The sequence below is a fragment of the Oncorhynchus mykiss genome, unplaced genomic scaffold (assembly GCF_013265735.2).
Source record: "Oncorhynchus mykiss isolate Arlee unplaced genomic scaffold, USDA_OmykA_1.1 un_scaffold_173, whole genome shotgun sequence".
In the NCBI taxonomy this organism is placed as follows: Eukaryota; Metazoa; Chordata; class Actinopteri; order Salmoniformes; family Salmonidae; genus Oncorhynchus; species Oncorhynchus mykiss.
Genome location: NW_023493670.1, coordinates 355986 through 377347, shown reverse-complemented (window position 1 = coordinate 377347; position 21362 = coordinate 355986). Strand labels below are relative to the sequence as shown.

At 44.6% G+C, this 21362-nt stretch overlaps 1 protein-coding gene across 1 annotated transcript in view; it reads left to right on the top strand.

Moving 5' to 3' along the window:
• The window catches only part of LOC118947604 (zinc finger protein 420-like), a 32199-nt gene extending 22723 nt beyond the window's left edge, over positions 1 to 9476 (top strand). The window contains exon 4 of the mRNA XM_036972532.1: positions 8608 to 9476. Within this exon, the coding sequence (XP_036828427.1) occupies positions 8608 to 9354 (747 nt within the window). The 3' untranslated portion in view covers positions 9355 to 9476. The remainder of the gene's footprint in view (positions 1 to 8607) is intronic.
• Positions 9477 to 21362: the final 11886 nt, after the last annotated feature.

Here is a 21362-nt window from a genome sequence, read left to right as displayed (position 1 = left end):
AAAAAGAAGTGAGAATGCTATTCATTGACTACAGCTCCGCTTTCAACACCATAGTGCCCTCAAAGCTCATCTTTAAGCTTAGGAACCTGGGACTAAACATCTCCCTCTGCATCTAGATCCTGGACTTCTTGATGAGCCACCCCCAGGTGGTAAGAGTAAGTAACAACACATCTGCCACGCTGCTCCTCATCACGGGGAGCCCCTCAGGGGTGCATGCTCAGCCCCCTCCTGTACTCCCTGTTCACTCATGACTGCAAGGCCAGACACGACTCCAACGCCATCATTGAACAGTGTCATCAGGCCTGATCACTGACAACAACAACAAAGCCTACAGGGAGGAGGTCAGAGACCTGGTCGTGTGGTGCCAGGACAGCAACCAGTCCCTCAATGTGATCAAGATAAAGGAGATGATTGTGGACTACAGGAAAAGGAGGACCAAGCATGCCCCATTCTCATTGACAGAGCTGTAGTGGAGCAGGTTGAGAGTTTCAAGTTCCTTGGTGTACGCATCACCAACAAACTGTCATGGTCCAAGCACACCAAGACAGTCATGAAGAGGGCATGACAAAACCTATTCCCCTGAGGATACTGAAAAGATTTGTCATGGGTCCTCAGATCCTCAAAACGTTCTACAGCTGCACCATCGAGAGCATCCTGACTGATTGCATCACTGCCTGGTTTGGCAACTGCTCGGCCTCTGGCCGCAATGCACTACAGAGGGCAGTGCATACGGCCCAGTACATCACTAGGGCCAAGCTTCCTGCCACTCAGGACTTCTATAGCAGGCGGTGTCAGAGGGACTTTTTTTTGTACTTTACAAGTATTTTTCTTAACTGCATTGTTGGTTAAGGGCTTGTAAGTAAGCATTTCACTAAGGTCTACACCGGTTGTGAATAATAATATTTAATTTGATTTTCATACTTTTCTAATGAAACACTTTTCAACCCATATGATCTATTACATAATAAAAGTCTAACAAAACGTATACAAATATCATGTCATAGTGAATTCATGACATGTGAACGAACAAGCCTTTTCATACTTTATAATATGGCTATACAGTGGGGAGAACAAGTATTTGATAGCCTGCAAAATCGGCAGTGTTTCCTACTTACAAAGCATGTAGAGGTCTGTCATTTTTTATCATAGATACACTTTTTATTTTATTTCACCTTTATTTAACCAGGTAGGCAAGTTGAGACCTGGCCAAGATAAAGCAAAGCAGTTCGACACATACAAGGACAGAGTTACACCAAAGTAAAACAAACATACAGTCAATAATACAGTATAAACAAGTCTATATACGATGTGAGCAAATGAGGTGAGATAAGGGAGGTAAAGGCAAGAAGGCCATGGTGGCAAAGTAAATACAATATAGCAAGTAAAACACTGGAATGGTAGATTTGCAGTGGAAGAATGTGCAAAGTAGAAATAAAAATAATGGGGTGCAAAGGAGCAAAATAAATAAAATAAATATAGTAGGGAAAGAGGTAGTTGTTTGGCCTTAAATTATAGGTGGGCTATGTACAGGTGCAGTAATCTGTGAGCTGCTCTGACAGTTGGTGCTTAAAGCTAGTGAGGGAGATAAGTGTTTCCAATTTCAGAGATTTTTGTAGTTCGTTCCAGTCATTGGTAGCAGAGAACTGGAAGGAGAGGCAGCCAAAGAAATAATTGGTTTTGGGGGTGACCAGAAAGATATACCTGCTGGAGGGCGTGCTACAGGTGGGTGATGCTATGGTGACCAGCGAGATGAGATAAGGGGGGACTTTACATAGCAGGATCTTGTAGATGACATGGAGCCAGTGGGTTTGGCAACGAGTATGAAGCGAGGGCCAGCCAACGAGAGCGTACAGGTTGCAATGGTGGGTAGTATATGGGGCTTTGGTGACAAAACAGATTGCACTGTGATAGACTGCATCCAATTTGTTGAGTAGGGTATTGGAGGCTATTTTGTAAATGACATCACCGAAGTCGAGGATTGGTAGGATGGTCAGTTTTACAAGGGTATGTTTGGCAGCATGAGTGAAGGATGCTTTGTTGCGAAATAGGAAGCCAATTCTAGATTTAACTCTGGATTGGAGATGTTTGATGTGGGTCTGGAAGGAGAGTTTACAGTCTAACCAGACACCTAGGTATTTGTAGTTGTCCACGTATTCTAAGTCAGAGCCGTCCAGAGTAGTGATGTTGGACAGGCGGGCAGGTGCAGGCAGCGATCGGTTGAAGAGCATGCATTTAGTTTTACTTGTATATAAGAGCAATTGGAGGCCACGGAAGGAGAGTTGTATGGCATTGAAGCTTGCCTGGAGGGTTGTTAACACAGTGTCCTAAGAAGGGCCAGAAGTATACAGAATGATGTTGTCTGCGTAGAGGTGGATCAGAGACTCACCAGCAGCAAGAGCGACATCATTGATGTATACAGAGAAGAGAGTCGGTCCAACAATTGAACCCTGTGGCACCCCCATAGAGACTGCCAGAGGTCCGGACAGCAGACCCTCCGATTTTACACATTGAACTCTATCAGAGAAGTAGTTGGTGAACCAGGCGAGGCAATTATTTGAGAAACCAAGGCTGTTGAGTCTGCCGATGAGGATGTGGTGATTGACAGAGTTGAAAGCCTTGGCCAGATCAATGAATACGGCTGCACAGTAATGTTTCTTATCAATGGCGGTTAAGATACCGTTTAGGATCTTGAGCGTGGCTGAGGTGCACCCATGACCAGCTCTGAAACCAGATTGCATAGCAGAAAAGGTATGGTGAGATTCAAAATGGTCGGTAATCTGTTGGTTGACTTTGCTTTCAAAGACCTTAGAAAGACAAGGTAGGATAGATTAAGGTCTGTAGCAGTTTGGGTCAAGAGTGTCCCCCCCTTTGAAGAGGGGGATGACCGCAGCTACTTTCCAATCTTTGGGAATGTCAGACGACACGAAAGAGAGGTTGAACAGGCTAGTAATAGGGGTGGCAACAATTTCGGCAGATAATTTTAGAAAGAAAGGGTCCAGATTGTCTAGCCCGGGTTGATTTGTAGGGGTCCAGATTTTGCCGCTCTGTCAGAACATCAGCTGACTGGATTTGGGAGAAAGAGAAATGGGGAAGGCTTGGGCGAGTTGCTGTGGGGGGTGCAGTGCTGTTGACCGGGGTAGGAGTAGCCAGGTGGAAAGCATGGCCAGCCATAGAAAAATGCTTATTGAAATTCTCAATTATGGTGGATTTATCAGTGGTGACAGTGTTTCCTATCTTCAGTGCAGTGGGCAGTAGGAAGGAGGTGTTCTTATTCTCCATGGACTTTACAGTGTTCCAGAACTTTTTTGAGTTAGTGTTGCAGGAAGCAAATTTCTGCTTGAAAAAGCTAACCTTGGCTTTTCTAACTGCCTGTGTATAATGGTTTCTAGCTTCCCTGAACAGCTGCATATCACGGGGGCTGTTCGATGCTAATGCAGAACGCCATAGGATGTTTTTGTGTTGGTTAAGGGCAGTCAGGTCTGGGGAGAACCAAGGGCTATATCTGTTCCTGGTTCTAAATTTCTTGAATGGGGCATGTTTATTTAAGATGATTAGGAAGGCATTTAAAAAAAAATACCCATGCATCCTCTACTGACGGGATGAGATCAATATCCTTCCAGGATACCCCGGCCAGGTCGATTAGAAAGGCCTGCTCGCTGAAGTGTTTCAGGGAGCGTTTGACAGTGATGAGTGGAGGTCGTTTGACCGCTGACCCATTACGGATGCAGGCAATGAGGCAGTGATCGCTGAGATCTTGGTTGATAACAGCAGAGGTGTATTTAGAGGGTAAGTTGGTTAGGATGATATCTATGAGGGTGCCCGTGTTTAAGGCTTTGGGGAGGTACCTAGTAGGTTCATTGATAATTTGTGTAAAAAATTAACAGAGAAAATGTGTATTAACACACTACCTATTCATAGAAGTATTTATTCATCATCTACATATTCATATTACGCTTTTACGTCTGTGTACAGGAAAGTAGTAGTTGTATGACGAAAGAGAAAATATATCAGCTAATTGTTAAATAATTATGACGTTCTTTCCAATACAAAAAGTGTTGTAACTATTGTTTCCAAACTGCGTTACCCACTCCAGCCAGCAGATGGCGACGAGCGTCTTTCAGGTGATGCTTCTTGCGTGACGTATAATGGACTGGACGGGACGCTTCTTCAAGAACAACAAGGCGCCAACTCTTTCAACCACCTCGATAGCTTGCTAGACAACATAAAACTTACAGATTTACGTTTTAGACCATGTTAATGTGCATTAGCTAATCGCAGTGTTTAAAACACATTTCAGTTGACGTTAACTTGAACCTAATTTGCTTGTTCAATTTGCAAATTTGTTAAAGATTGATACTGAGCCTAGCACTAGGCTATTCGCTAATGCTAACTAGCTAGCTAACATCCCTGACCATGAGCTCATTAAACTACTCACCCCCTGCTAAAGAAGTGGATGTCTGCTGTCCGGAGAAAGAAGCTCTGGCGCTGAACATTGTCGTGAAAGATGAAGAGGAGGATATTACAGTGAAAGGAGAGAAAGATGCTCTGCCGCTGAACATTGTCGTGAAAGACGAAGAGGAGGATATTACAGTGAAAGGAGAGAAAGATGCTCTGCCGCTGAACATTGTCGTGAAAGACGAAGAGGAGGATATTACAGTGAAAGGAGAGAAAGAACCTTTCAGAATGGAAGAGGAGGCTGTTATAGGGAAAGAAGAGAAAGCATCCTCTTCCTCTCTAAAAGCTTATATCTCAGTAAAGGTGAAGGAGGAAGACGTTTTGGGAGTGAAAGAGGAGGAGACAGAATATCTCATTAACACCAGTGAGTATTGTCTTAAAAACAGGGGCACAAACTATGCAGTTGTTGAACTAATGTGTGGTTTTAAGGGGCATTCTACTTAAGTTCTTCACTTCAATGTGATGTTCAGTACTATATAAATTGTTAAAGGGTCAATCTGCCATTGCTACATATATTTTTGGGACTTTTAAATTAGATTTAATTATATATAACAGGCTTTTAAAATGTAATAATGGAGCATAATTTATACTTAAAATATCAAAGGGACACAAAAGGCACCCAATTAATTTAGAGATATTAATGCCTCTGATAAGACCCTATGACTGTAATAGACAGTAATAATTGATGATGGTAATAAGTTCACCATCTGTTTGATGTTCTCGTTAACACAGGAGAGAGACATGACTATCGTGGATCCTCTGGGGAGACTCAACATCCTGATGCTGACGAGGCAGAGAAGAGTCTCTCCAGATCAGAACACCAGATGGTACAGCTTGGTCTGGTCTAGCATACAGCTTGCTCTATCTGGGTCTGGGCTGTGTTTCTGTAAAGCAGTTTATGACAACAGTGACATCAGCATCCATAATGGTATGTGTCTGTGTCTCCTCTTTATGGTTACCAGGACAACGCTAGCCCTTCCTCTCTCCCGGAGTCCCCGTGTCATGCCTCTCCCGGAAACACCTTACTGCTGGGTATGAAGAGGTTGTCTGTGCTGCTGGTGGACTGCAGGAAAACAACAGGGCTGAGTGGAACTGTGAGAGGAGGAGAAGAGAAGAAAGGATCAGATTTGACACATCAAAGTAAGTGCTGTAGTTCAGTTTGAACAAATAAATAGATCTGCCCACTGGTATCTGTTACCAGGACAACCAGCAGAGTTCTGTTAGTTGACAGGAAGATAGAGTAGTGTATATGGATGTAATGAATATCATAACACTGAAAAAGGATTCGGCCAATGAAAAGAGAGAAACCGATAGACCATATAAAACCTTGATGAAAGTTAGCTTTAGAGGGAAAGTTTCAAGATGACCTAATGTAAGGTGCTTGTTTTACAAAAACATTCCATAAACTTGGTTCAGTTTATCAATCAACCTACCAGGGTAGTTACAAACAGTACAGAAATTGAATCATCAACATATTTTGATCATATCTTTACTATTGCTGCAGAAATGTGTTTGAAAGCAGTATCCAAATTCATCGGCTGTTGTGATCACAATATAGTAGTCATATCTAGGACAACCAAAGTCCAATAGGCTGGGCCTAATGTTCTTTATAAGAGGTCATACAATTGTTTGTGGTGATTCCTATGTTGTTGATGTTATTATGTTGTTTTTTTTCACAGTAAATAACTCACGGACACTAGAGAAGCTTTAACCAAGTTGAATTATTCCCAAAGGTTCTGTACCTCTGTAATTCAGACAACCCAACGTTTGTTCCATCCAGATATATGTCGCACTTAAGACACTCCTTCTCTCCAATCCTTACATCTTATGGTTCCACAGGAAGAGAGTAACAGGATACCAGACCTTTATCTCCCTGATGAGAATCTGTCCTGACCTCAACCCCTCCTTCATCTAATCCACAGATGTTCGTCTCCCCTGTTTCACACTTTGCTCTCCTCTCGTCCACCCAACACATTCCGAAGCCACCTGTCTTTCTTCAGAGAACCATTAACTTCTGACATAACACCCAGTCTCTTTCACTTCCTATCACTTCTTTAATGTCTCCATGTTCCAAGTTTGGCCGATTCCAACAATGGAAACAATATTTGTTGGTCCGTGGTGTGTAATGACGAGCAACCAGACGCTGCCCTTGACACGTTTATGAAATTGCTTATCCCAGTTACTAATAAGCAGCACCCATTAAGAAAATGACTGTAAAAACTGTTAAAACCACGTGGATTGATGAGGAATTTAAAAATGGTATGATGAAGAGGGAGGCAAAAGAGATGGCATATAGGTCTGGCTGAATAACTGATTGGCAAACCTATTGCAAATTGAGAAATCATGTGACTAAACTGAGTAAAACGTAGAAACTACACTATGAATTACACGAAGAATGATTGTAAAAAGCTTTGGAACTCCTTTGATGCAATTTTTGGAAAAAAATCAACAATGACATGTTACTGGTGTCTGACAACGTGGATTGAGGATAATAGCAGCCGATATTGCCAGTTCTATTAGCATTATCTTAAATTTAAGCCCACTAGAAAGTGTGTTCCCTCAGGCTTGGAGGGAAGCTAAAGTCATTCCACTCCCCAAGAATAGTAAAGCTCCCTTTACTGGCTTAAATAGCCGACCAATCAGCCTGTTACCAACCCTAAAAAATGGTGTTTGACCAGATACAATGCTATTTTACAGTAAACAAATATAGACTTTTAGCTTATAGGGAAGTTCATTCAACAAGCACAGCACTTACAAATGACTGATTGGCTGAGAGAAATTGATGATAAAAATATTGTTGGGGCTGTTTTGTTTGACTCAGTGTGGCTTTTGACATTATCGATCGTAGTCTGCTGCTGAAAAAAACGTATGGCTTTTACACCCCCTGCTGTATTGTGGATAAAGAGTTTTTTTTTCAAATGTAACCTTTATTTAACTAGGCAAGTCAGTTAAGAGCAAATTATTTTTTTCAATGACGGCCTAGGACTGCCTTGTTCAGGGGCAGAACGACAGAGTTTTACCTTGTCAGCTCATGGATTCAATCTGACCTGGCCTACACAATCCCCCGACCTCAACCAAATCAAGATGGTTTGGGATGAGTTGGATCGCAGAGGTGAAGGGAAAGTGGCCTACAAGTTCTCAGCATATGTGGGAATGCCTACAAGACTGTTGGAAAAGGATTCCAGGTGAAGCTGGTTGAGAGAAAGCAAGGGTGGCAACTTTTAAATAATAAAATATATATTTTGATTTAACACTTGTGGTTACTACATGATTCCATGTGTTTGTTTAATAATTTTGAAGTCTTTATTATTCTACAATGTAGAAAATAGTAAAAAATAAAGAAAAACCCTTGAATGAGTAGGTGAGTCCAACCTTTTGACTGGTACTGTACATTCAATTCCCTGACAACAGCTCCAGTGGACATTCCTGCAGTCAGCATGCCAATTGCCCGCTCCCTCAGAGACCTGTGGCATTGTTGTGTGATCAAACTGCACATTTTCGAGTAGCCTTTTATTATCCCCAGCACAAGGTGCACTTGTGTAATAACCAAGCTCTTCAATCAGCTTCTTGATATGCCACACCTGTCAGGTGGATGGATTATCTTGGCAAAGAATAAATGTTGACTAACAGTGATGCTCATGAAACATCCAACACTTTACATGTTGCGTTTATATTTTTGTTTTTTGTTGTTACTATCAGTTTTAGGAACATTTACCCAAAATATGACATCAGCGATAATCAAAATGTTGAAAATCTGTGAATGTCTAAATAAGAAATTGGTCGAGCGGGGAGATGTTACTGATGTGCTTTGTAACTTCGACGTAAAAACAAGTTTTGGACTTCCACACAAAATTACTTCTTTAGTTATTTTATGTTTAAGGAAGTGTGTAGGTCACATTCTGTATCATACAGCTATGAAAGTTATATATTTAGAACCACCTGCTGATTGGGATCCAGCGACGTCTGTGTCTTCAGTGTCCTAGAACTGTCCAGGTTTTTGTGTTCTGACTTTTAAAACAGGATGAATAAAATAAGTAATGTAAACATATCAGTAATTACCAGGAAGCTCTACATTTGTTTTAAAATCACACTAAGATTTTTAAAACTGGCCTCGGGTTATTGAGAGATCTGATTTAGGATTTACCCTCGTAGCAAGGTTGTTTTATCATGTGGTTTCATTCGGGTCTCTATTTAAAAATAACACTGTCTTTGGCAGGAGAAAGGCCAGACTCGGAGGAACCAGAGCCAGGGACGTCCAAACTAGCAAGACGACACCACTGCTCCCACTGTGGAAAGTGTTTCAACCAGAGAGTAAACATGAAACAACATGAGAGAATACACACGAGAGAGAAGCCTTACCACTGCTCCCAGTGTGGAAAGAGTTTTGTCCGTTCGGGGGAGCTGAAAATACATGAGAGAATACACACAGGAGAGAAGCCTTACCACTGCTCCCAGTGTGGAAAGAGTTTCAGCCGGAAAGCATGCCTGAACCAACACGAGAGAATACACACAGGAGAGAAGCCTTACCACTGCTCCCAATGTGGAAAGTGTTTCAATAGGAGAGGACACCTGAAAAAACATGAGAGAATACACACAGGAGAGAAGCCTTACCACTGCTCCCAATGTGGAAAGTGTTTCGTCCGTTCGGTGGAGCTGAAACAACACGAGAGAATACACACGGGAGAGAAGCCTTACCACTGCTCCCAGTGTGGAAAGAGTTTCAGCCGAAATGCATTCCTGAACCAACACGAGAGAATCCACACAGGAGAGAAGCCTTACCACTGCTCCCAGTGTGGAAAGCGTTTCGGCCGGAAAGCATGCCTGAACCAACACGAGAGATTACACACAGGAGAGAAGCCTTACCACTCCTCCCAGGGTGCAAAGCTTTTGCCCATTTAGGAAGCCTGAAAGAACACATTAGACTACACACAGAGGAGAAGGCTTAGAAAAGCTCAGACTGTGGGAAAACATATTACTCATAAGTGATTTAAACGTCATTAGAGAATCCACACAGGAGAGAGATATTACTTATCTTAGCGTGTATGTTGATATTTCACATCACATTGACTTAAAATTCATCAGAGAACATACACAGTGCTCCCGTTGTCTTATATTGTTGACTGACAATGTGTTTACCTGTCTTTACCATATGCAATTAAATGGTACAGGGTATACTCAAACATATATTTGTTTGTTTTTATTAGAAAACATGAAGTGAATATGGAGTCTGTCAGTTTGAATATAAAGGAGATCAGGTTCCTTGTTTTAAATTGTCCTTTTTTTAAACTCTGTGTGTTTATCTGGGTGTGTCATTCCTCCAGCACTACAGATAATCAAGTGATATTTGGATGTGATGCATTAGTTCCATTGTTGACATTTGCATTGTTGGCCCACTGCTGATTTAATGAAATGAAAATGTTCAGACTCTGTAATGGAAAATGTTAATTGTTTGTGTGTCCACATAACTGAGTATGTGACTAACCTTGTGAAATGTATTATAAGCTCCTGTTCTTGGGAGTATCATCCTGTGTTGCAAACCAATTTGCACCTGTGTCCTTGTATGAATAAAGTCCCGCCCAGGAACAGGAAACTATAAAGATATGTGCTAATCACCCAATGCTTCAGGAATTCAGACTGTCTACACTGCGCTGTGTAACTCTGTTATTCTCTCTGAGCTCAGAAATAAAGAATCTTGGTTTGACTTGGACTCCAGCAGATCCTGATTTTATAATATCCACCACAACTCTCCCAATGATTGCTGTTTATCATTGTCTCAATGAAGAGTTCCTCTTTCGACTTTCCTTGGGGCATTTACAACGCTCCCACTGGTTGAATAAACATTGTTACCCGATTGATGAGATTATTATGGATGAGAGCAATTATTTTATTTGTCAAATGGCAACCAAGCATCGGTCATCATGTCACCAGATTAAGACCCTCAAAATGTATTGGAATTGAGCATCAAGCTCATCACATGTAGTTACTGTCATGTATTGTCATGTTGTGTCTTGTTTCTGTCCTTTCCCTTCACCCTGTCTCCCTCTGCTGGTCGTTATTAGGTTACCTTTTCTCCCCCTCTTTCCCCCAGCTGTTCCTTGTCTCCTCCTAACTACCTCGTCACCCCTTTTCCCACCTGTTCCCTTTTTCCCTCTGATTAGTCCTCTATATCTCTCTCTGTTTTTGTTTCTGTCTTTGTCGGATTCTTGTTTGTGTTATTCATGCCTGAACCAGACTATCGTCATGTTTGCTGCTACCTTGTCCTGTCCTGTCGGAATCTGCCGGTCCATCTGAGCCTACGTTTGTTTTGTTATTAAAGAAGCTCTGTTTACGTTAATTCGCTTTTGGGTCCTCATTCACGCACCGTAACAGAAGAATCCGACCAAGAATGGACCCAGCGACTTCGGATCCTCTCCACTCAGCCGTCGAGATCCAGGGAGCGATGCTAGGCAGACACGAGCAGGAATTGTCTGCTGCTCGACATGCCGTTGAGACCCTGGCCACCCAAGTCTCCAACCTCACAGAACAGGTTCACCATCTCCGCCTCGATCCACCGGCCACTTCCAGGGCTTTCGAATCTCCGGAGCCCAGAATCAATAACCCGCCGTGTTACTCTGGGGAGCCCACTGAATGCCGCTCGTTCCTCACCCAGTGTGATATTGTGTTTTCTCTCCAGCCCAACACTTACTCCAGGAGCACTGCTCGTGTCGCCTACGTCATATCTCTCCTTACTGGACGGGCTCGTGAGTGGGGCACGGCAATCTGGGAGGCAAGGGCTGAGTGTACTAACCAGTATCAGGACTTTAAGGAGGAGATGATACGGGTTTTTGATCGATCTGTTTTTGGGGAGGAGGCTTCCAGGGCCCTGTCTTCCCTATGTCAAGGTAATCGATCCATAACAGACTACTCTATTGAGTTTCGCACTCTTGCTGCCTCCAGTGGCTGGAACGAGCCGGCTTTGCTCGCTCGTTTTCTGGAGGGTCTCCGCGCAGAGGTAAAGGATGAGATTCTCTCCCGGGAGGTTCCTTCCAGCGTGGATTCCTTGATTGAACTCGCTAGTCGCATTGAGCGACGGGTTGATCTTCGTCACCGAGCTCGTGGAAAGGAGCTCGCGTTCTCCGTTGCCCCCCTCTCCACATCACTACCATCTTCCTCTGCCGGCTCGGGTGCTGAGCCTATGCAGCTGGGAGGTATCCGCATCTCGACTAAGGAGAGGGAACGGAGAATCACCAACCGCCTCTGTCTCTATTGCGGTTCTGCTGGTCATTTTGTCACTTCATGTCCAGTAAAAGCCAGAGCTCATCAGTAAGCGGAGGGCTACTGGTGAGCGCTACTACTCCTGTCTCTCCTTCAAGATCCTGCACTACCTTGTCGGTCCATCTACGCTGGACCGGTTCGTCAGCTTCCTGCAGTGCCTTAATAGACTCTGGGGCGGAGGGCTGTTTTATGGACGAGACCTGGGCTCGGGAACATGACATTCCTCTCAGACAGTTAAGGGAGTCCACGGCCTTGTTCGCCCTGGATGGTAGTCCTCTCCCCAGGATTCAGCGTGAGACGCTACCTTTAACCCTCACTGTTTCTGGTAATCATAGCGAAACCATTTCTTTTTTAATTTTTCGTTCACCTTTTACACCTGTTGTTTTGGGCCATCCCTGGCTAGTTTGTCATAATCCTTCCATTAATTGGTCTAGTAATTCTATCCTCTCCTGGAACGTCTCTTGTCATGTGAAATGTTTAATGTCTGCTATCCCTCCTGTTTCCTCTGTCTCTTCTTCACAGGAGGAGCCTGGTGATTTGACAGGGGTGCCGGAGGAATATCACGATCTGCGCACGGTGTTCAGTCGGTCCAGGGCCACCTCTCTTCCTCCACACCGGTCGTATGATTGTAGTATTGATCTCCTTCCGGGAACCACTCCCCCCCGGGGTAGACTATACTCTCTGTCGGCTCCCGAACGTAAGGCTCTCAAAGATTATTTGTCTGTAGCTCTTGCCGCCGGTACCATAGTCCCCTCCTCCTCTCCCGCCGGAGCGGGGTTTTTTTTTGTTAAGAAGAAGGACGGGTCCCTGCGCCCCTGCATAGATTATCGAGGGCTGAATGACATAACAGTGAAGAATCGTTATCCGCTTCCTCTTATGTCTTCAGCCTTCGAGATCCTGCAGGGAGCCAGGTTTTTCACTAAGTTGGACCTTCGTAACGCTTACCATCTCGTGCGCATCAGGGAGGGGGACGAGTGGAAGACGGCGTTTAACACTCCGTTAGGGCACTTTGAATACCGGGTTCTTCCTTTCGGCCTCGCTAACGCTCCAGCTGTCTTTCAGGCATTAGTCAATGATGTCCTGAGAGACATGCTGAACATCTTTGTTTTCGTTTACCTTGACGATATCCTGATTTTTTCACCGTCACTCCAGATTCATGTTCAGCACGTTCGACGTGTCCTCCAGCGCCTTTTAGAGAATTGTCTTTTTGTGAAGGCTGAGAAGTGCTCTTTTCATGCCTCCTCCGTCACATTTCTCGGTTCTGTTATTTCCGCTGAAGGCATTAAGATGGATCCCGCTAAGGTCCAAGCTGTCATTGATTGGCCCGTCCCTAAGTCACGCGTAGAGCTGCAGCGCTTTCTCGGCTTCGCGAACTTCTATCGTCGTTTCATCCGTAATTTCGGTCAGGTGGCAGCTCCTCTCACAGCCCTTACTTCTGTCAAGACGTGCTTTAAGTGGTCCGTTTCCGCCCAGGGAGCTTTTGATCTCCTCAAGAATCGTTTTACATCCGCACCTATCCTTGTTACACCTGACGTCACTAGACAGTTCGTTGTCGAGGTTGACGCGTCAGAGGTGGGCGTGGGAGCCATTCTTTCTCAGCGCTCACTCTCTGACGACAAGGTCCACCCTTGCGCGTATTTTTCTCATCGCCTGTCGCCGTCGGAACGTAACTATGATGTGGGAAACCGCGAACTGCTCGCCATCCGCTTAGCCCTAGGCGAATGGCGACAGTGGTTGGAGGGGGCGACCGTTCCTTTTGTCGTTTGGACTGACCATAGGAACCTTGAGTACATCCGTTCTGCCAAACGACTTAATGCGCGTCAGGCGCGCTGGGCGCTGTTTTTCGCTCGTTTCGAGTTCGTGATTTCTTATCGTCCGGGCTCTAAGAACACCAAGCCTGATGCTTTATCTCGTCTCTTCAGTTCTTCAGTAGCCTCCACTGACCCCGAGGGGATTCTCCCTGAGGGGCGTGTTGTCGGGTTGACTGTCTGGGGAATTGAGAGGCAGGTAAAGCAAGCACTCACTCAAACTCCGTCGCCGCGCGCTTGTCCTAGGAACCTTCTTTTCGTTCCCGTTCCTACTCGTCTGGCCGTTCTTCAGTGGGCTCACTCTGCCAAGTTAGCCGGCCACCCTGGCGTTCGGGGTACGCTTGCTTCCATTCGCCAGCGTTTTTGGTGGCCCACCCGGGAGCATGACACGCGTCGCTTCGTGGCTGCTTGTTCGGTCTGCGCGCAGACTAAGTCCGGTAACTCCCCTCCTGCCGGCCGTCTCAGGCCGCTTCCCATTCCCTCTCGACCGTGGTCTCACATCGCCTTAGATTTTGTCACCGGACTGCCTTCGTCAGCGGGGAAGACTGTTATTCTTACGGTTGTCGACAGGTTCTCTAAGGCGGCTCATTTTATTCCCCTTGCTAAGCTTCCTTCTGCTAAAGAGACGGCACAAATCATCATCGAGAATGTTTTCAGAATTCATGGCCTTCCGTCAGACGTCGTTTCGGACAGAGGTCCGCAATTCACGTCTCAATTTTGGAGGGAGTTTTGCCGTTTGATTGGGGCTTCCGTCAGTCTCTCTTCCGGCTTTCACCCCCAGTCTAACGGTCAAGCAGAACGGGCCAATCAGACTATTGGTCGCATCTTACGCAGTCTTTCTTTTCGCAACCCTGCGTCTTGGTCAGAACAGCTCCCCTGGGCAGAATACGCCCACAACTCGCTTCCTTCGTCTGCGACCGGGCTATCTCCTTTTCAGAGTAGCCTCGGGTACCAGCCTCCGCTGTTCTCATCTCAGTTCGCCGAGTCCAGCGTCCCCTCCGCTCAGGCTTTTGTCCAACGTTGCGAGCGCACCTGGAAGAGGGTCAGGTCTGCACTTTTCCGTTATAGGGCGCAGACTGTGAGGGCTGCTAATAAGCGTAGAACTAAGAGTCCTAGATATTGTCGCGGTCAGAGAGTTTGGCTCTCCACTCAGAACCTTCCCCTTAAGACCGCTTCTCGCAAGTTGACCCCGCGGTTCATTGGTCCGTTCCGTATTGCTCAGGTCATTAATCCTGTCGCAGTTCGACTTCTTCTTCCGCGACATCTTCGTCGCGTCCACCCGGTCTTCCATGTCTCCTGTGTCAAGCCCGTTCTTCGCGCCCCCGCTCGTCTTCCCCCCCCCCCCCCCCATCCTTGTCGAGGGCGCACCCATCTACAGGGTCCGTAGGATTTTGGACATGCGTCCTCGGGGCCGTGGTCATCAGTACCTAGTAGATTGGGAGGGGTACGGTCCTGAGGAGAGGAGTTGGGTTCCCTCTCGGGACGTGCTGGACCGTGCGCTGATCGATGATTTCCTCCGTTGCCGCCAGGTTTCCTCCTCGAGTGCGCCAGGAGGCGCTCGGTGAGTGGGGGGGTACTGTCATGTATTGTCATGTTGTGTCTTGTTTCTGTCCTTTCCCTTCACCCTGTCTCCCTCTGCTGGTCGTTATTAGGTTACCTTTTCTCCCCCTCTTTCCCCCAGCTGTTCCTTGTCTCCTCCTAACTACCTCGTCACCCCTTTTCCCACCTGTTCCCTTTTTCCCTCTGATTAGTCCTCTATATCTCTCTCTGTTTTTGTTTCTGTCTTTGTCGGATTCTTGTTTGTGTTATTCATGCCTGAACCAGACTATCGTCATGTTTGCTGCTACCTTGTCCTGTCCTGTCGGAATCTGCCGGTCCATCTGAGCCTACGTTTGTTTTGTTATTAAAGAAGCTCTGTTTACGTTAATTCGCTTTTGGGTCCTCATTCACGCACCGTAACAGTTTCACCACCCTGTGAAGTTCATAACTTATTTCATCTGTAGCCTGATAAACTACATGGTTTTCCAAGTTTTAGAGGGAGGACCACACAACATATCATCACGTGACTCCAAGTTAACTAAGACATGATGGTTATTATATAAATATTTGTACATAAAGGAGTTTCCATCGCCATTTCTCACTAAAACATTTTTACTGACACAACCCACCATGTCAAACGAACTAACATATCGTCTGTCGCCATTTATAAAAATGTTCAGGCATAACCTGTTTCCATCAGCCCAGTCATTACTTTTGAAATGGTTGGATCAATATCCACCTTCATGATGTGGATGAAGCCTGATTTGGAATGTCTGAGTAGTTCTATATGATGTCATAATTCACCCCTCTGATAATCAAGTGATATTTGGAATGTCTGAGTAGTTCTATCTGATGTCATAATACACCTTTCTGATAGTGATACATTTGTTACTTACAGGGCACCACTGCCCCTGACCAGCTGAATGCAGGTGGGCTCTCCTGTCAACATGGGGCTCCTGCTGCAGGTAGCCTAGCGGTTAACAGTGTTGGGCCAGTAACTGAAAGATCCCTTGTTTGAATCCCAGAGAGGACTAGGTGGAAAATCTGTCAATGTGCCCTTGAGGGCTGCAACAGGAGCCTCATGTTGACAGGAGAGCCCACCTGCACTCAGCTGGCCAGGTGTCTTAACAGGAACAAGCTTGGCACACCTGTATTTTTTCCCATTCTTCTCTGCAGATCCTCTCAACCTCTGTCAGGTTGGATGGGGAGCGTCGCTGCACAGCTATTTTCAGGTCTCTCCAGAGATGTTCGATCGGGTTCAAGTCCAGGCTCTGGCTGGGCCACACAAGGACATTCAGAGACTTGTCCCGAAGCCACTTCTGCGTTGTCCTTTGTCTGTGTGCTTAGGGTTGTTGTCCTGTTGGAAGGTGAACCTTTGCCCCAGTCTGAGGTCCTGCGTGCTCTGGAGCAGGTTTTCATCAATTATCTCTCTGTACTTTATTTTTATTTAATTAATTTATTATTGAACCTTTATTTAACTTGGCAAGTCAGTTAAGAACAAATTCTTATTTACAACGGCGGCCAACCAAAAGGCAAAAGGCCTCCTATGGTGGCTGGGATTCAAAACAAGGATACATCCCTAGCCAAGGCCCTTCTTCAGTGGCTTCTTCCTTGCTGAGCGGCCTTTCAGGTTACGTTGATATAGGACTCATTTTTACTATGAATATAGATATTTTTGTACCTGTTTCCTCCAGCATCTTCACAAGGTCCTTTGCTGTTGTTCTGGGACTGGTTTGCACTTTTCGCACCAACGTATGTTGATCTCTAGGAGACAGAACAAGTCTCCTTCCTGAGCGGTATGACGGCTGTGTGGTCCCATGGTGTTTATACTTGCATATACTATAGTTTGTCAACAAGACATTTGTGGAGTGGTTGAAAACCGAGTTTTAATGACTCCAACCTAAGTGTATGTAAACATCCCTTGTATAGCCTCCACTCTGTACTGGTACCCCCTGTATATAGCCTCCACATTGACTCGGTACTGGTACCTCCTGTATATAGCCTCCACATTGACTCTGTACTGGTACCCCCTGTATATAGTCTCCACATTGACTCGGTACTGGTACCTCCTGTATATAGCCTCCACATTGACTCTGTACTGGTACCCCCTGTATATAGTCTCCACATTGACTCGGTACTGGTACCTCCTGTATATAGCCTCCACATTGACTCTGTACTGGTACCCCCTGTATATAGTCTCCACATTGACTCGGTACTGGCACCTCCTGTATATTGACTCTGTACTGGTACCTCCGGTATATAGCCTCCACATTGACTCTGTACTGGTACCTCCTGTATATAGTCTCCACATTGACTCTGTACTGGTACCCCCCGTATATAGTCTCCACATTGACTCGGTACTGGTACCTCCTGTATATTGACTCTGTACTGGTACCTCCTCTATATATATCCTCTGATTGAGAACCAATCTAGGCAACCATAGACTTACCTAGACACCTAACATGAACACAACCCCATAAATCTAATAAACCCCTAGACAAGACGAAACACATAAATCACCCATGTCACACCCTGGCCTAACCAAAATAATAAAGAAAACAAAGATAACTAAGGACAGGGCGTGACAGTACCCCCCCCCCCCCCCCCCCCCCCCAAAGGTGCGGACTCCCGGCCGCACACCTAAACCCATAGGAGAGGGTCTGGGTGGGCGTCTTTCCACTGTGGCGGGACGTGGACGCCACTCTACCATAGTCTTAGTCCGCTTTCTTAGCGTCATTTGAGTGGCGACCCTCGCCGCCGACCTTGGCCTAGTAACCCTAACAAAGGGCCCACCTGGACTGAGGGCTGCCTTATTACTGAGGAAGCTCAGGACCGAGGGGTACCTCAGGCCTGAGCTACCCCTCGGTACTGAGCTACTTTTTAAAACTTTTTATTTTGGGAATATTTTCTCAACCCTTATTTTTCTTATCTACGTTGTTGGTTAAGGGCTTGTCAGTAAGCATTTCACGTTAAGATCTACACCTGTTGTATTCAGCGCATGTGACAAATAATATTTGATTGTAACTAAATATGCAGTTTCAATGTTACGGTCTTTGATACAATTATATTTTTGAAACTCAGGCTGTGTGTGTTTATCTGCGTCATTCCTTGATCATTCCTTGTGGTCCTGTAGCTCAGTTGGTGGAGTATAGTGCTTGTTAAACCAGGGTAGTGGGTTTGATTCCTGGGACCACCCATATGTAAAGTGTTTGCACACATGACTGCAAATCCCTTTAGATAAAAGTGTCTGCTACATTGCAGATGTATCCACTGATTATACCAAACATCTGGAACACCTTCCTAATATGGAGTTGGACCCTCCCCTTTTCCCCTCTAAACCGCCTCAATTCGTCGGGGCATGGACTCTACAAGGTGTCGAAAGCATTCCACAGGGATGCTGGCCCATGTTGACTCCAATGCTTCCCACAATTGTGTCAAGTTGGCTGGGTGTCCTTTGGGTGCAGTGGGGTCTCCTCAGAGGAGGAAGGGGAGAACAATCGTCCTCAGTTATTTTCAGAAAAATTAAAATGGTAAAATATTTAAAAGTGGTCCTTTTTAGATATAACTATACTAAATATAATCACGTCACCAAATAATGTATTAAAACATACTATTTTGCATCCTCCTCTAGGTACATTGACTTCAATACAAAACCTTGGAGGCTCATGGTTCTCAAGCCCTTCCATAGACTTACACAGTAATTATGACAACTTCCGGAGGACGTCCTCCAACCTATCAGAGCTCTTGCAGCATGAACTGACATGATGTCCAACCAATGAAAGGATCAGATAATGTATCTAGTACTGAAAGCATAAGCTACAGCTAGCTAGCACTGCAGTGCATAACATGTGGTGAGTAGTTGACTAAAAGAGAGAAAAATACAATAGTTGAACAGTTTTGAACAAATTATTTTATTCCAAAATGAAGGAGAAGCGAGAGAGAGATATTTCGTCATTTATTTTCCACTTTCATTTTCACTTACTTAGCTAGCAAATGCAGCTATCTAGTTTAGCCTACTCAAACACTTGGCTCAAACAAAGGGATGCTATGTTAGCTAGCTGGCTATGACTATCCAACACAACACTAGAACTCTTCCAAGTCAAGGCTAGCCTTTGGTTTTACTAATTTATTGCCACTGGGACCCGCCAAGGTAAGTGCTAAACTGCTTACTGACTGTACACTGTAACGTTACTGCATGATTGTAGCAGGTTTACTCACGAGTTAGTTATTTTAGCTCTGTTGACTATGATGTTATTTTAGCTAATATGTTGACAACAATGTAAGCTGTGTGTAGCAGTTATGAAATGGTTTGGCTTGGAAAGGTTTTTCTCCTGGTGACATACAGCTGATGTGTTGTGCATTGAAGTACAGAAACAAAGGGAGAAGGTGATAAGAGGAGAGCACATAGATGCAAGAAGGAATACAACGTGTCTGTAATGAAAGTGAACTGTGTTTATGCATGATCAGGGGTGTATTCATTCCACCGATTCTGTTGACAAACGTTTAAATGGAACAAAACGGGGATAAACATACCTGAATTTGTCCAGTGATATCTCTATTTCAGCTAGATGCAGGCGAGAGTGTGCAAGGCAGTATTGAATGTGTCACTGTCTGTCTATGTGTCACTGTCTGTCATCGCAAAATGTTATCTCGACCTGTGTGAACCTACATTCTAAACTTTCATTCATAGGCTAGGTTGCTACCTCATGATGGGTATAGGGACAATTAGAGTATCATGTAGTAGCCTAAACCTATTGCTGTTACATTGAACAGGGTGAGTGAAATATGAATGACAGTCGTCCAATATGCTGTAATAGAATTAAGGCCATGCTCATGAAAAAACAAATCGTCCTGCCTCATCTTAAACGGCACTAACCTCCACTGTTTGGGTGGTGGACCACTCTTGGTACACATGGGAAACTGTTGAGCTGAAAAACCCAGCAGCGTTGCAGTTCTTGACACAAACCGGTGCGCCTGGCACCCACTACCATACCCCGTGCAAAGTAACTTAAATATTTTGTCTTCCCCATTAACTCTCCAAATGGCACACATGCACAATCCATGTCTCATGTCTCAAGGCTTAAAAATCCTTGTTTAACCTGTCTCCCCCCTTCATCTACACGGATTGAAGTGGATTTAACTAGTGACATCAGTAAGGGATCACAGCTTTAGCCTGTATTCACCTGGTCTGTCTAAGTCATGGAAGGAGCAGCTGTTCTTAATGTTTTGTCTACCCAGTGTAAAGCACTACAGATAATCAAGTGCTATTTGCATGTGATGCATTTGTTCTGTTGTTTACAGGATGATTTGTATCTTATAGAGCGTGGCTTTAAGGGAATAGTATGGTCACATGTAGATAAAAAAGAATGTGAAAAATTAACAGAGAAAATGTGTATTAACACACTACCTATTCATAGAAGTGTTTATTAATCATCTACATATTAATATTGAGCTTCTACGTCAGTGTACAGGAACGTATTATTTGGAAGAGAAAATGTATCAGCTTATTGTTAAATAATTATGACGTTCTTTCCAATACAAAAAGTGTTGTAACTATTGTTTCCATACTGCGTTACCCACTCCAGTCAGCAGATGGCGATGAGCGTCTTTCAGGTGATGATTCTTCCGTGACGTATAATGGACTGGCCGGGACCCTTCTTCAGGAACAACAAGGCGCCAACTCTTCCAACCACGTCGGTAGCTTGCTAGCCAACATAAAAGTGAAAGATTGACGCTTTAGACCATGTTAATGTACATTATCTAATCTCAGTGTTTTAAACACAGTTCTGTTGACGTATTAACTGGTTAACTGTAACCTAATTTGCAAACTTGTTAAAGATTGATGCTGAGCCTAGCACTAGGCTAGTCGCTAATGCTAACTAGCTAGCTAACATCCCTGACCATGAGCTCATTAAAGTACTCATCCCCTGCTAAAGAAGAGGAGGTCTGCTGTTTGGAGAAAGAAGTTCTGGCGCTGAACATTGAAGAAGAGGATGAGGTTACAGTGAAAGAAGAGAAAGAAGCTTTTAGAATGAAAAAGGAGGAAGATGAGGCTGTTATAGTGAAGGAAGAAGATGCTGTTATAGTGGAAGAACATTTCAGAATGAAAAAGGAGGAAGAGGAGACTGTTATAGTGATAGAAGAGAATGAACCTTTTAGAGAGGAAGAGGATGATATCTCAATAAAGGTGAAGGAGGAAGACGTTTTTGGAGTGAAAGAGGAAGAGACAGAATATCAGATTAACACCAGTGAGTACTGTCTTCAACAGGGACACAAACTATGCCGTTGTTGAACTAATGTGTGGTT